Consider the following 15427-nt stretch of genomic DNA (forward strand, 5'->3'; position numbering starts at 1 on the left):
ACGACCTCTTCTCGGTGCCACGCCCATTTCTCTTCCCGGCAAGCCGGCGGCAGTTGGTGAGCGAAAGGGCGAGGCGGCGCGCGAGAGCGCGCATGCGCACGCCCACACAGGAGCAGAAGCGGCGCCCGTGAGGGGGAAAAGGAGCCGAGGAGAAAGAGGAGTGACCGAGCGCCTGGGGGGAGGGGCAGCCAGCCAGCCAAGGCAGCGGCATGGCGGCTGGGCGCGAGCCGCCGCTGCTGCCGCCGCCGCTTTCTCCGTCTTCTCCTCCTCTACCTCGGTTCCCCGCTGTCGCCGCCGCCCTGGCCGCCGCGGCTCAGGCGCCGAGGCCCGCCGCCACTGCCCGCCACCTCCTCCTGCTGCCCCACTGACCGCCTGAGAGGAAGAAAGCGACGGACGGACACGCGGAGAGACACAGAGAGACAGACTGAGCCTCGCCCGGCCCGGCCATGGAGCTCGCCAAGCCGGGCTTCCCTGCGCTGCCGCAGCCCAAAGAGGACGCCGAGGTGAGGGGCTTCCCCCGCCCCGCCAGCCCCTCATGGCTGGAAATGGGCAGGGGGCTTCTCTCCCCCTCCCCCTCTTTCTTATATGTATATATATGTATGTATGTATATGTGTATATATATGAAACCACATACACACACGCTGGAAAAGGAGGCCGCCCACAGGTGTTTCACTTGCGAGGGGTGCGGGGGCTTAGGAATCTTACTGTCTTCCTTATCATCATCATTATTATTGTTGTTATTATTATTATTATTATTATTATAGCTTTCGGCAGGTTTGCTCCCTAATACGTCTCCAAGGGGCTTACATTTCTTGGATGTTCCCCCTCTGGCGGTGTTAGGATTCGTTCTGGGGCTGCCTGCCCTCCCCGTTAACAGTGTGGGTGTGTAAACTAGCCGCCTGGGAAAACCCTTCCTCAGTGGGGTGTGACCCCTTTCCTATGCCTCCACACAGGCTGTGTCTGGGTGGCCTTTCTTCACGTGTTGGATCTGAACTGGAAGGGACTTATTTTTGGACCTGCGCTTTCCTTGCCCACCACACCCTCAGTGCATATGGGAAGAATTAACCTTTGTACCCTGCAGCATTTTATGGGGAGCCCTGCAACATCTCTCCTTTCTTTTTTCCATGCCCTGGTGTACGGGTGTATGTGACTCTTCATTTGCACACATCCATTTAATGCAAAATATGCGCACACACAACAACATCAGAGATATTCTTCCATCCTGTAAAACTGGTGGTGGTGGGTCAGGGCTTGAACTGGCAATAAGTGACCAGGAAAGGGGTTGTAGTGGACAGTTCAATGAAAATGCCCACCCAGTATGTGGGGGAAAAAATTCCATGTAGGGGTCTTTAGGAACGGGATTGAAAGTAAGACTGCCAGTATCATAATGCCCTTATACAAATATACACTGCAGCCACATTTGGAATACTGTGTACCATTCTGGTTGTCTCATCTCAGAAAGGATATTGCAGAGCTGGAAAGGGTTTGGGAAAAGGCCACCAAAATGATCAGGGGGATGGAGCAACCCCTCTATGAGGAAAGACTGCAGCATTTGGGACTTTACAGGTTGGAGAAAAGACAAGTAAGAGGAGACATAATAAAGATGTATAAAATTATGCACGAAGTGGATAGAGCAGAAGTTTTCTCCCTCAGTATTAAAAACAAGGGTAATCCCATGAAGCTGAATGTTAGGATATTCAGGCAGAGAAAAGGAAGCATGTCTGGGCTCCTCCTGGGACGAAGGTGGGATAGAAATTTAATAAATAAAATTTCATACAGTGCATATTCAGTTACGGCATTTTCTGCCATTAAGATATAGTGATGCCCATCAACATGGACTCATTTAAAAGGGGACTAGAGGGTAAGATTATCAGTGGCTACTAGTCATGATGGCTGTGTATTACCTTCCAGTATCAGAGTCAGTAAGCATCTGAATGCCAGCTGCTGTGCTCATGTCCTGCTTGTAGGGCTCTCATAGGCATCAGGTTGTCCTATGTGAGAGCTGAATGTTGGACTAGATGGACCTTTGGTCTCATCCAGCCCAGCTCTTCCTATGTTCCTAAAGGTCCATGTTGTCCAGTCACTCACACTAGGCAATTTTAGGGTTTTGTCACTGCCTGCAATCCTCATTCTCCGCTGTTTAATTTCTTTGCCCTGACAAAGGGTGCTTGAGAACTCTTACTTGGGGTGTATCTTTGCTTGTTCCTACTTGTGTTTGTTCATTAATATCTTTGTTCATTCCCTTTTTTATCACTTTATATATCGGACCCAAAGCAAGTTGCAGGTCAGTAAAATTCCCATTCACAATACAAATAGACAGTAAAAATTAATATATATACCCACTTTGGTATTTTTGTGTTTAAACCTTCATTTTCTGAAGGGGTCTTCATTTTCTGCTCTACATTTGTGGGGCCCTAAGCAGAGACTTATTGTGGGATCCCCCTGGCAATTGCCCCATGAAATATGGGTGTTGTTTTTTGTTAATCCTCAAATATCCCCTTAATTTTTTTGTTCTCCTTTCCCCCTGCTTAGCCCTGCCCTTTTTATGGTCTTTTACAAGAAAGTTCCTCTTGCTACTTTCACCCAGTATACTGTGCCAAATCTGAACGTTTTTGTTAATTTTGCCACTTCATGCAGAAACTAAGCAACACCTGTGCAACCCTTGTTAATCTCCTCTATCAAAAGGACTTAGTCTTTAATAAAGTTTTTTATCTAGAGGATCCCACTATAATTTATTTATTTATTGTATTTATATACCGCCCCATAGCCGAAGCTCTCTATAAAGTAGATGTTACTTCCTTGCTTGTATGCCTTTTGAAATACACTTCGAGTCACTGTTAATACTGTTCTGTAACTAGAAGGTCCTTGCAGTACAACCCCCACAGGATGCCTCCTGTTTCATTTTTGCAAATATTTCATTCCCAAAAAGCAGCTCTGTACCCAGTTAATCCTACATAATTCAAGGGGCCTTGCTATTACCATATAAAAACTGAGGTTCCTGTTTCTCCGTAAATCTGTATAACACTATGAGCTGCCTTCATGTGCATGAAACCATTGGTCTATGTGGCCCAGTACTATGTATTCTGAAAGACAGAGGTATTTCCTCTGCCACACTCATACGATTTTCTCCAGGCTCTCCTTTTTTCCCATTTGTGGATCAACATTGTGTCTCTCTCAATCCACTTATTATTGTTACTGTTATCTTCCCAAGAGCACTAGCATAACCTGTTGCATAACCTTGTTACACACCTGCTGATTTTGGTTGTTCCTCCTTTTTAAATGAAAGGATTACACTGTGTGGGCTGCCTTGGGTGTTCACTGTGTCACATCGCTTATTTATTTATTTATATCCTGCCCTTCCTCCCGGCAGGAGCCCAGGGCAGCACTTCCACGTAGACTCTGGATTTGGCATCCCTCAGGGAAGAATGTTCTACAGCTGGGGATCAGCTAGTTTGAATAGTTCTTTGAATACTTTTCCCCTCTGAACTAATTATAGCAGACTGTACAGTTAGGATGTTTTTTAATTAATTAATTAATAAAAATTATATACTGCTGGGTTGTAATAAAACCTCAAAGCGATTTACAAAAAATATTTAAAAACTATCAATTAAAAACTGTTAAGTTACAACAATAACTTCCTCCTTTTTATGCAGTCCGTACACTATATCTGATGCAACCTTCTATTCGTTAACACTTAGTACTTGTTAAAAAGGGTGGCCATCCTCACCTGTGTATTGCATTTTTCCCCAAAGTTCAGCATCTCTTATATGGACCTGCTGTTGCTCTGTAAAAACGCACAATTTGCATACTTGCCTTCCTTCACAGCTGCTGTTGAGCATAGAAGGGCTGTAAGCAGCACCTGAGACATATTCATGAGGCCACTAGGCTCTTGTAAGACTCTTGGGAATCCCAGGTATTATTAATAAAAGTGAATTCAACCCCTTGTGACTAAAGATATTGCAGAGTTAATGATAAGACTGCTGAACAAACCACTCAATAAAGTAATTGTGGAAATTCTTATGATTTAAAAATCTACATATCAAGGCTTTGGCTGGGGGTAAGAACAAAGATGGCATGTTTTCCCACCTTGGAGGAGGGGGTGACTGTTTCTAAAAAAAAATTACATCATAAAAATGTACTTGAAAAGTGGAATATACATGTCTACAACATAAAGATGAGGATGTCTAGTAACTTAGTTTTGAATCTGCTCTGTTAGCTGATGTAAATAGAGTTCAGCGAAAGTATGCAAATTGTTCAGAAATCATCAGTTTTACCTTTAATGCTGGATAGTTTGCTCGTCCCACTTCTTTCTGTTCTTGTAGTCAACCTGTGTGGTGGCCTTAAAATTTATGTTATGTACGGTCCCACTTAAAAGTGATGCTTCTTGCTGTTTCACACCCCTATACACAAATGCTCATGCTATACTTTGTTGCTTTTTTAGACTCCCCCATTTCTTTTCAGAATGATTTTACTGCAGTTTGTTCAACTATCTCTGTAATTTAGCAATAGTTGTCCATTGACCTTAGGTTGTAAATTTTCCCTGTTGCCCCAAATTTGCCAGCTGTGATCCCATGGTTATCTCTGACCAGGATTTGGCAGGAGTTGCCTGTATATATACCACATCAGAGGGCCTGTTGTGATTCCAGTAAAATGGATAGAGAGGGTCAAACTTTATTGGCTTTACAGACTCATTTAGCCAAAGTAGGTAGACAGGGAAGATACTGCAGTTCCTTTTTGGAGCATGGTACCAAATATAAAAAATGCTGCAAAAGAGGTTTGGCAAAAATGGGTTATGTAGACTTGAATTTGTATGAAAAACTAGAGTTAATAATTGTGAATTATTCCTTTGATAGGGCAGAGGTTTCTTTGCATCTTTGTGCATTTCAGCAGTTATGAAGATAGGTGAAAAAACAGTTGCAAGCCAGGAGACGTGGTGCAGAAGGCACCTGGGGAAATGCCTGCTTTGTGCTTCTGTAATAAAATTCAGTAGGACAAATCACATGTGTATATGCACTGTATTGAGTGAGTGAATGGGGGGAAACATTTCATCATTTTGCTAGTCTTCAAATATAATCAAAATCATTCTGTAGTATGTGGCTTTCAGCCATCCAGTCTGATTACTTATAGTCTGTGGCAAGGGAGAACCCTCAGCCTGGTTGGAGAGATCAGTTCAGTTGTCCTTTGTCTATTGTGTGACTTTGGCCCTCACTGCTAGGAGGAAGGAGATGGGTCTGCTTATTCATGATCTGTTTGCAAGGTGGGTGCAGCAAGGATATTTCAGACAGCAGCTGTGGATGGTAGGGCTTGCACAATAGTTTGTGCCCTTGTTTTCTGGTATTTAAATGTGCATACATATGTCTCCTGGCTTGTCGTGAAAGCTTCTGCCCCACACTTCTTGCCTGGGTTGTCATTACTGATACAGATACTGTCCCGTTTCCTGTCTTTGGCTATGTATTTGATCCCATTAAGCATATCCAAAGACTGAAAACAGATTTTTAATCTGCCATACTTTCCCCTCAAATAAAGACAGGTAACATACTAAAGATTTTTTTAAAAAATAAAAAGATAAAATATGAACATGCTTCTTATCTCCAGCAGTAACTGCATGTCGAGGTTTCTGGAGAATACTCAGATTTGGGATTTATCAGGTCTTTTGAGGAAATTGTATCTTTTTTATTTATATTTTCCAGAATAACACACAATCTTCCGTGGTAAACAGCACATTACAATAACAAATACCAAAAAAACTTGAAACTAAGATATATGCCGTGGCTTAAAGACACAAAAGTAATAGCATTGCCTTCTGTTTGTGTTTAAAGATGCACAGGAAGCTCAGCAGCAGGGTAAGGATTAGGTACGTTTGTACAGTTAGAATGAGAATGCTGCTCTTCATGCCTTTGCCGCCCAAGCTTGCTTCATGGGGGGGCACCTCCATGCAAGAGTTTCCTCTCAGCTGGCAAAGTTTGGGAAATACAGCAATAAATACATAGCCCAACCCTTTAAGCCCTGGTTTAGACCAGTATACTAAATTGTGGAAGGATATAGAACAAATGCAGGATTACTGATATTGGAGATGGGCTTTACTATTCTGCAGCAGTTACCATCCTGAATAAAGCAAGAGCAGGTCCATGTTGAGCATGTTGCAGTAGCCGAGTCTTGAGGTTATAAAATAATGAACAGCAGTAATAGGTCTCAGTCTGATTTAAAAACAACAACATTGCAGTCTTTCCATTTGAAGGTATTGGAGGAAAATGCTCATAGTAACTACTGCTCTGTGAAGGTTCAAGCACAGCAATGTATTCTGGAGCTCAATAAATAGAGGAAGTGAAATTACAAGTGTTCCTTCCCTTTCAATTTACTGGGTTTGTAATGTATCATTACTACCCATTTTGTTTGGATAAAGTCATTCAGGTTGACCACATCAAGGTCAGACACATGGTCAGACATAGACTTACAGATATTGCTGGAGAGAGTCAGACAAGACCATAAGTCTATTCTGTGTCTGATATACATTTTTCTGAGTATGTTTTTGTTTATGTACTGCTATTTACTTATTTATTAAATTTATATCCCGCTTCCTCCTAGAAGGAGCCCAGGGTGGCAAACAAAAACACTAAGAACATTCTAAAACATCTTAAAAGCAAAAGACTTTAAAGCATATTAAAACAAAACATCTTTAAAAACTTATTTTTTAATTTTTTTAAAAAAAATCTAAAGTAATTCCAACACAGATGCAGACTGGGATAAGGTCTCTCCTTAAAGGGTTTGTTGAAAGAGAAAGGTCTTCAGTAGGTGCTGAAAAGATAATAGAGATTATGCCTGTCGAATATTTAAGAGGAGGGAATTCCAAAGTGTTGCTGCCACAACAACAATTTTTGTTGACCAATATTGACCAATTTGGAGTTTTCAGAATGGAACCAACACCATTTTAAATGCATGAGATTGGCAGAACTTGATTAAAACCTAGAAAATAAACTTTTGCAATGACAGATAAAAACTAGTATTTGTTCAGACTCAATAAAAAGTTACTTGTCCAATTGTTTATAGGCTGTAAACCTGTTGTAACTGTCCACTTTTAATTTCTGTAAGGTACCAAAGCATGTTTAGATATGTAATAAATATATAATACAAAAACCAATGGTTAGAATCTGAGTATATTTATCTTCTGTGTCCCCACATGGTGTGTATTTAACTACATTTCCCCTTTTTAATACATAAGCACAGCAAATGCCAGAATTCTGGAAAAGCTCATCTTGTAGAAATGTGTACTGTTACAAAAATCTCATTTGTAGCAACAGTATAAGTAACATTTATTGTATGTGCTTCAGAATTAGTTTTCAGTGCAAAAGTCATATGTTTATATTTTAATAGTAGCTGACCTTTTTCGCTTAACTGTTGACATTCATTTAACAATTCCCAGCAATTTATATCTCTTCTATAAAAAGCAGATTTCTAGGTATCTAGGGCCAAACAAACTTTCATCCCTCATGAAGTACACCTTTCAAATTATGAATGGGTAAACATCTATGCATAAATGCTGGGAGTTGAATAATTCTAGTAGTGATTCTGCACATGTTTGCTGCTTCTCTGCCTCTCCAGTAGGAGCTGCTAATGTTATTCCAGAGCCATACTGTGAATGAATGCATGCAGGAGTAAGAATGTTGATTCCAATAGTCAGAAATCAGCACTTGATAGAAATATCAAAAGGAGCAGCAGGAATGTTTAACAACTTTTAAATATGCTTGTTTTATGTGGTACCTAGCACCCCTGTCTCATTAGTAAACCTCCCCTGTGGGCAGTCTCTGATTTAAAAGTTGTGATTCTGAGAACACTTGAAAATGTTCCATTGAAACTAATAGCACCTCAGGAAAATCTGTTTGGAATTGAAGCAAAAGCCTGTACTTTGGGGTGCATGAAAAAAAAAGTCTATTCAGGATCTGGTACCAGCTTATTAACTGAATGAATGTGTGTGCTTTTGCTTTGACTATATAAAAGTAGTCATTTGTAAGCCTTTTGGTTGACTGTGCGAAAACCGTTTGTTTTCATCACAATGCTAAAAGTTTCTGCTAGTTTTCTGTGGTTTACAATGCTTTGTAACTTGCCAGTTGTGACCAGATGGATTGTAACAACTTCATGCACACTTAACAAAAGTCCTGGTAAGACACTCAGCCTGTTTTAAGAGTTCATTTTGCTGCTGGGAGGCAGAATCATATGACAGAAGCAAGCAAATCCTTTTAAAGTGTGTAAGTTTCTTGCTGTGCTGTACAAAAGTGTGCTGTGCAGCTAAGCAAATGCGTATTGAAAAAGAAGCTTCAGATGCTGTTTAACTGCATCAGTTCTTAAAGACTATATCCTGATTCTTGAGCCTGTTCTTTATCATTTAACAAACATACGTCCTATCTTCTTAAATGGATAAAGGAGTGCTTAATTTTGCAAGTTGCCCAGCATGGCATACTTGATGTGATGAAACATGGACTCCTATCAAAGTTTTCAATGTTAAGACATAACTTAGATCATATTATATGTACATCTCTTTTCCACCGATTTCAGAGTCTTAAAAACATTGCTTCTGAACTACTGCTATGATGTCTCCCACATTTTCCAGGAAGACTCTTGTTCTCTTAAGGGCAAGTTCATCTCAGTTGCATTTTACCTTGGACTATTTAATCCAGTGGAAATGCCCACCACCCCTGCTCTACAAACCTGCAATGTCCTAAGAATGCCATCTGTCATTACATTCCACATATTTAATATTTAAAATATTGTACTTGTTCATTTGTTGGAAGCTATTAAAACAGGGTTAGCCAGCATGGCGCCTTCCAAGTGTTGTTGGACTGAAGCTCCCATCCATCCTTACCATTGGCTTTGCTGACTGGGGCTGATAGCAGTTAGAGTCCAACAACGTCGGCAAGGCACCAGGTTGGCTACTCCACAGTCTGAGGCCAAGTTGATAACCGTCACTTTCCACTTCGGACCCCTTCCAAGAACTTGAGTATTTTTCAGCTCATCTGTTTCGATTGATCTTTGAACTTGCAAATACTGTTATGTGAACAGTGCATTTCTCTCTCTCTCTCTCTCTCTCTCTCGCTGTCTCTAGGATTGGACATACCCAATGAGAAGAGAGATGCAGGTATGGCTGTGGCTTTTAATCAAAGACAGTTACTAATTCAATAGATATTTGGTGTGGTGCTACTGCTGCTAGGGTTTAGCAAAATCATGTGATTCCCTGAGATGCTATCAGGCACTGCTGGGATGCATTGGGCACGATTGCTCTGGAAGCACAAGGGAAAGTCTTGAAATGATGGAACTGACACCCGAAACAGTTGTGCTTCCAACTGCAGGTTAGGGCTACCAGGAGACTGGTCTGTGCAAATGCACAGTTCACGTTCGCTTCATAGTGCAAAGAAAGATCAGGCTGGCAAAAAAGGAAATTTTTCCTCCTAAGGGAAGGAAAAACCCCACCCCCTTTCAGTAATCCAGCTAGGTATTTATTGTTCGGTTGAGAGACATCTACTCATTCTGAAGGATCTAAAAACCCCAGGTCCATTCTACCCTTGCTGTCTTCCTGGGCCTTGTGGCCAGGTCCCAGCCCAAGCCTTCCTTCTGGAAGTCACTACCTCTGCTATCTTTGCTCCTAGCCAGCTGGTTGTTCTCTGTACATGGCTGTCATTCAGTTATTTCATTTGTATTTATATTATTATTAAGTTTATATCCTGCCCTTCCTCCCTGAAGATGCCCAAGACCTTGCCATGAGTCCGGGGGGGCTGCAGATGCCACTATTTCTTTACCCAGAAGTAGCTTTCTCTCTTGTTGTCTGTGGGCAGTAGAGAAGGGTGATGCTCATGCTGTAGCACTCGCACTGCATTTTATCTAAAATGTAAGACTAACAAAGCAAATTCAGGAAGTTGCTAAATACTGGTTGTATTAAATGGAGGTGGAAATTCTATGAATTGGTATAGATTGACAAATGTCTCAGGGAAGTAAAATTAAACTGTAAAATTAAAGATATTTCATCTTTTTCCCCACCCCACTTGTAGTATCATAGCAGATTTCCTAAGTTGCAAGACTTTGTTTTCCTTCACAAAGTATAGTAATGGGAGACGCCTTCATGATTTCTTCTAGGTCTTATTCAGAAGGAGTGGCTTGTCTTTAATAGTGCATGGCAGACAGAAATTCAGCAGGAAAAGCTGTTCCTCGCATTGAGATGGAGTGAATTAGTTTGCCTGTTGAATTTCCACCTGTTACGCAACCAAGAGCCCTCCCAGAAAAGAGAGTGAATTCATTAAAACAATCCAGATGGCTCAGGCGAGCCAGCCAATCAACACATAGTAGTAAGTGTTACGAAATCTTGGTTATAAGCTGTTTAGTGCAGAGAGACCAGGCAGTGTTTAAATGAAGCAGAAAATGCAGAACAGGGAGAGGTGGATTTGGGTTAAGTGAAAAGGAAGTGTGGTAAATACGTCTGCGCATGAGATCAACTATCCCATCAATTAGGTACATTTATCTCAGTCCTGCTACGTTCAAACCTTTGAAGGCTTTGATTGACCTGAAGGTGGGAGGGGAGCTTGAGTTGCAGCTGCAGTGAGGCAGGACAGTTCCGGGAATCTTCTGGGATATTATTACCTTGGCGGCGGCAGGCAGCTCCCTGCTGCTTAGATTTTTCTCCATCTCTGTCACCCTCAGTCTTGTCCAGGCTTCTCTCTCTCCCCCCCTCCCCCCAATTGCTTGGGCAGAATATACCAAGTTGTTTATCAGCAAAAAGTAAATATTTTCTCATAGACCATTTATTATGCTCTGCCTGAATTCTGTTAGTCAATACCAAGCTGTGCAGTTGTGATTTTCTCTCTGCTGTGGTCCTTTGTCAGCTTTAGGGGTGCCTGAGGATTTTCTCCTTGTGACACCTTCAGTGTTTCTGCTGTTCAGGCATGGCCCCAATGCTAACAATGCAGGAAAACGTAGCCAAGTCTCAAGCTTTTCAGGCTTGCATTTGCCGAGGTGTCCCCCCACACACACACACATATACACCCAGTTAACACTGGTATAATTGAACTTTACCACCAGTGTTGGTCTTACGTAGCTTTTACTATAACAGCATTGTATTTTGAGATAGATTGGATATGTATTTTCTCCCTCTCACTTTTTTTTAAAGGAAATTTTGCCTGGGTTGTTCTTGGGTCCATATTCTTCAGCTATGAAAAGCAAGGTAGGTATGTCTTTCTGAAACTATTTAATGCTAAGCACAGTTTTACAAGTATGTCAGTCACACCTAGGCAGTGGAACTCACTTGAAGGCTGGTTTGCCTTACCCCTTCATTAATGTCTTTTTGTTGCACTGAAGAACTTTCTTTTTAAATTCTACATTTCTTAATCTCTTATAGAAAATTGTTTTAATTCTGCTGGTAAATGCTTTTAGTGTATACTTTTATTTTTACTCTTAATGTTCTTCGCTTTGTTGTCATTTTTTTAAAAAAATCTTTGAATGTTTTAATTTTCTGTTTGCTGTTTGGAGTCTGCTTGAAGAAGTACAGATAGAAATGTTTTAAATAAATAAATGCCACATATGAATAAGCTTGCATACTTTCTGAAGCAGAGCCAGCACGGCTTCTGCAAGGCAAAGTCCTGTCTCAGTAACCTATTAGAATTCTTTGAGAGTGTCAACAAGCATATAGATAGAGGTGATCCAGTAGACATAGCGTACTTAGACTTTCAAAAAGCATTTGACAAGGTACCTCACCAAAGGCTTCTGAGGAAGCTTAGCAGTCATGGAATAAGAGGAGAGGTCCTCTTGTGGATAAGGGATTGGTTAAGAAGCAGAAAGCAGAGAGTAGGAATAAACGGACAGTTCTCCCAACGGAGGGCTGTAGAAAGTGGAGTCCCTCAAGGATCGGTATTGGGACCTGTACTTTTCAACTTGTTCATTAATGACCTAGAATTAGGAGTGAGCAGTGAAGTGGCCAAGTTTGCTGACGACACTAAATTGTTCAGGGTTGTTAAAACAAAAAGGGATTGTGAAGAGCTCCAAAAAGACCTCTCCAAACTGAGTGAATGGGCGGAAAAATGGCAAATGCAATTCAATATAAACAAGTGTAAAATTATGCATATTGGAGCAAAAAATCTGAATTTCACATATACGCTCATGGGGTCTGAACTGGCGGTGACCGACCAGGAGAGAGACCTCGGGGTTGTAGTGGACAGCACGATGAAAATGTCGACCCAGTGTGCGGCAGCTGTGAAAAAGGCAAATTCCATGCTAGGGATAATTAGGAAAGGTATTGAAAATAAAACAGCCGATATCATAATGCCGTTGTATAAATCTATGGTGCGGACGCATTTGGAATACTGTGTACAGTTCTGGTCGCCTCATCTCAAAAAGGATATTATAGAGTTGGAAAACGTTCAGAAGAGGGCAACCAGAATGATCATGGGGATGGAGCAACTCCCTTACGAGGAAAGGTTGCAGCATTTGGGGCTTTTTAGTTTAGAGAAAAGGCGGGTCAGAGGAGACATGATAGAAGTGTATAAAATTATGCATGGCATTGAGAAAGTGGATAGAGAAAAGTTCTCCTCCCTCTCTCATAATACAAGAACTCGTGGACATTCAAAGAAGCTGAATGTTGGAAGATTCAGGACAGACAAAAGGAAGTACTTCTTTACTCAGCGCATAGTTAAACTATGGAATTTGCTCCCACAAGATGCAGTAATGGCCACCAGCTTGGATGGCTTTAAAAGAAGATTAGACAACTTCATGGAGGACAGGGCTATCAATGGCTACTAGCCGTGATGGCTGTGCTCTGCCACCCTAGTCAGAGGCAGCATGCTTCTGAAAACCAGTTGCCGGAAGCCTCAGGAAGGGAGAGTGTTCTTGCACTCGGGTCCTGCTTGCGGGCTTCCCCCAGGCACCTGGTTGGCCACTGTGAGAACAGGATGCTGGACTAGTTGGGCCACAGCAGGCTCTTCTTATGTTCTTAACATCAATTTGTCTTTGAAGATATTTATGGAGATATTTATGCTCCTTATTGATCATCTGCACCTATAAGCCAACACCAAACAGCTAGGAGCTTGTCCAGCTTATTTGGAGAAGTTCAAATAAATATGGAGGAGAAGCTCCAAAATTTAAGGGAGACCACCTTATTCAGCACACAGTGATTTTGCAAGTTTGCAGCTTGTTCTACACTGAGGACAAACAATTGTGTGCATTTGTCTCCCTGAACATTTTAAATAACTAAATACATTGTGTTTGAATGAAATGTCAACTGACTAAATATCAGGGCTGTGGAGTCGGTATGTCAAACCTTCGACTCCGACTCCTCTATTTTTCTACTCTCTTTTCTACTGTCCGACTCCGACTCCTTCATATATGGCAAATGTATATTAATGTATTAATATTAATAAATTAATATTAAAATATTAATTTTATTTTGAAGTCGGTCAGTACATTTCTACCGACTCTGACTCCACCCAAAATTGCTTACGACTCCGACTCCACAGCCCTGCTAAATATCAGCTAGTCAAAATGCAATCTTGTCACTGTTGTTTGTATAATGTTAAAGCTTTCACTTTTTCAAAATTTTGTTTTGCAGCTACCTATACTTCAGAAACATGGAATCACCCATGTAATATGCATACGGCAAAATATTGAAGCAAACTTTATTAAACCAAACTTCCAGCAATTATTTAGGTAAGAAACGTCTAAACAGTGCTGTGAAAATGAGTCATGAACCCTATTTCAATATATGTTTGTTGTGCTACCATGACTTTTAGTCTTTATACTACAGAACAAGATTGTAGGTGATGTTTAAAAATGTTTCTATGGGTCACAATAGTTGGCAGGTCTATTGTACATCAGTAGGTCAAGAATGTTAGAAGAACAGATAGGACTTGTTTGTTTCACAAACTGCATTGTGAATGAGCTCTGCTAATGTATAGTTTGCTCTGTCAACCCTATCAAAACTTGGGGCTTCACTATGCTTTATATTTCCAGCTTCTGTGACTCCAAAAATAACATCTGTGTCATTTGTTACTCTTTATTTGTCTTTTCAAGATTTTCTTATTTGCGCTTGAGAGGTTTTTCAGCAGGGGAACGAGTAGGAGATTGGGGCTAGTGCTGCCATTTTGTATATCCAGGGATCAGGAATTTAGATCATTGTACCTGCCGAGCGCCACGTGCCAGTGGGCAGGGCCAGTGGCAAAAGTGGGAAGAGCAACAAATGTAAGATTTACCTTTGTACCTTAAGGTTACTTTCCAAGAACACTTCCACCGCCTCCGATTCCTCCATCGAGACAAGCAAGAGGCCTTGTCAGAGTTAAGGACCCATTCTGGCCAGCAAAATACCTGGGGTGTGAAGCAGGACCAGTAAAGTGTATGGCCTTTGTAGAGTTCTGAAGGCCAAATAGCGAAGCCTGGCATGCTGCATTCGGGCCCTGGTTCCTCATCCCTGGTACAGACCTTTCCTCTGCACTCCTTGCAAACCTTGCTAATAGCTATTCCTTCTGCCGGGCGCTTGACAAAAACACGTGTTCAAATACAGGGAATCCAAGGACCAGACTGCATGCTACCCTGCCACTTCCAAAGATGTTGCTCAACTGATGATAAGGCTTCTGTCAATGGAATGGGGAGTGAAGCAATATTCAACAGTTCCCCTTCCCAGCCCTCCGTACCCCCCTAAATCTGTTCTGGAGAGTCGCCCACCCCTCTGGAACAGGTTTAGGATGGTGGGGTGCTACAGGGGGAGGAGGAATGGCTGAAAAATGCTTTCCTCCCTTTCCCACTGATGGAAGCCTTACTGAGTGACTGTTTGATGCAACTCCTAAAATAGCTGCCTTGTGCAGAGTCTGACCATTGGTCCATATAGCTCAGTATTTTCTGTGGCTGTGGCTCTTCCAAGTTTTCAGATGGGGGTCTTTCCCAGCCATGCTAGAGATGCAGGCAGAGGCTCTGTAATTGCAAAGTAATCTTGGGAGCTGGTTGGTGGTAGCGAAGAGAAAGCTGGAGAGAGAGAGTACCTGACTCTGCCAGTTGCTTTTGTCCTGAAATTTTCCTCCCTCAAATTGATTCTACCTCGTAGAGTCCCAGAACTGGTTTGATGAGGGAGTTTTGGAACAGAGAAGGGGTCATCCAGTTACCATGACCTGCTGCCGCAGAGCAACGTGTAGGTTAACTGAGCCAAGAGCCTTCCTATGACTTCTTGTTCTTTATATCGGTTTCAGATGGTAAAAGAAACATTTTCCAGGCAAAGTGTTAATGCTTGTCTAGAAGATGAACAATTCTGGCTGTGTACTTAACACACTTATTTTAATTGCAGGTATTTAGTCTTGGATATTGCAGATAACCCCGTTGAAAATATAATAAGGTTTTTCCCGATGGTAAGTGTTTATCATTGCTTGTGAGTGAAATCTGTTTCTTAATCGCATCTTTCAGAAATTATGT

At 41.7% G+C, this 15427-nt stretch overlaps 1 protein-coding gene across 1 annotated transcript in view; it reads left to right on the forward strand.

Annotated features, from left to right (window-relative positions):
• The window catches only part of STYX (serine/threonine/tyrosine interacting protein), a 27229-nt gene continuing 11802 nt past the window's right edge, over positions 1-15427 (forward strand). The window contains exons 1-5 of the mRNA XM_061612582.1: positions 1-503; positions 9099-9131; positions 11151-11204; positions 13581-13678; positions 15303-15363. Of these exons, the coding sequence (XP_061468566.1) occupies positions 447-503; positions 9099-9131; positions 11151-11204; positions 13581-13678; positions 15303-15363 (303 nt within the window). The 5' untranslated portion in view covers positions 1-446. The remainder of the gene's footprint in view (positions 504-9098; positions 9132-11150; positions 11205-13580; positions 13679-15302; positions 15364-15427) is intronic.

The sequence above is a fragment of the Rhineura floridana genome, chromosome 2, assembly GCF_030035675.1.
Source record: "Rhineura floridana isolate rRhiFlo1 chromosome 2, rRhiFlo1.hap2, whole genome shotgun sequence".
Lineage (NCBI taxonomy): Eukaryota > Metazoa > Chordata > Lepidosauria > Squamata > Rhineuridae > Rhineura > Rhineura floridana.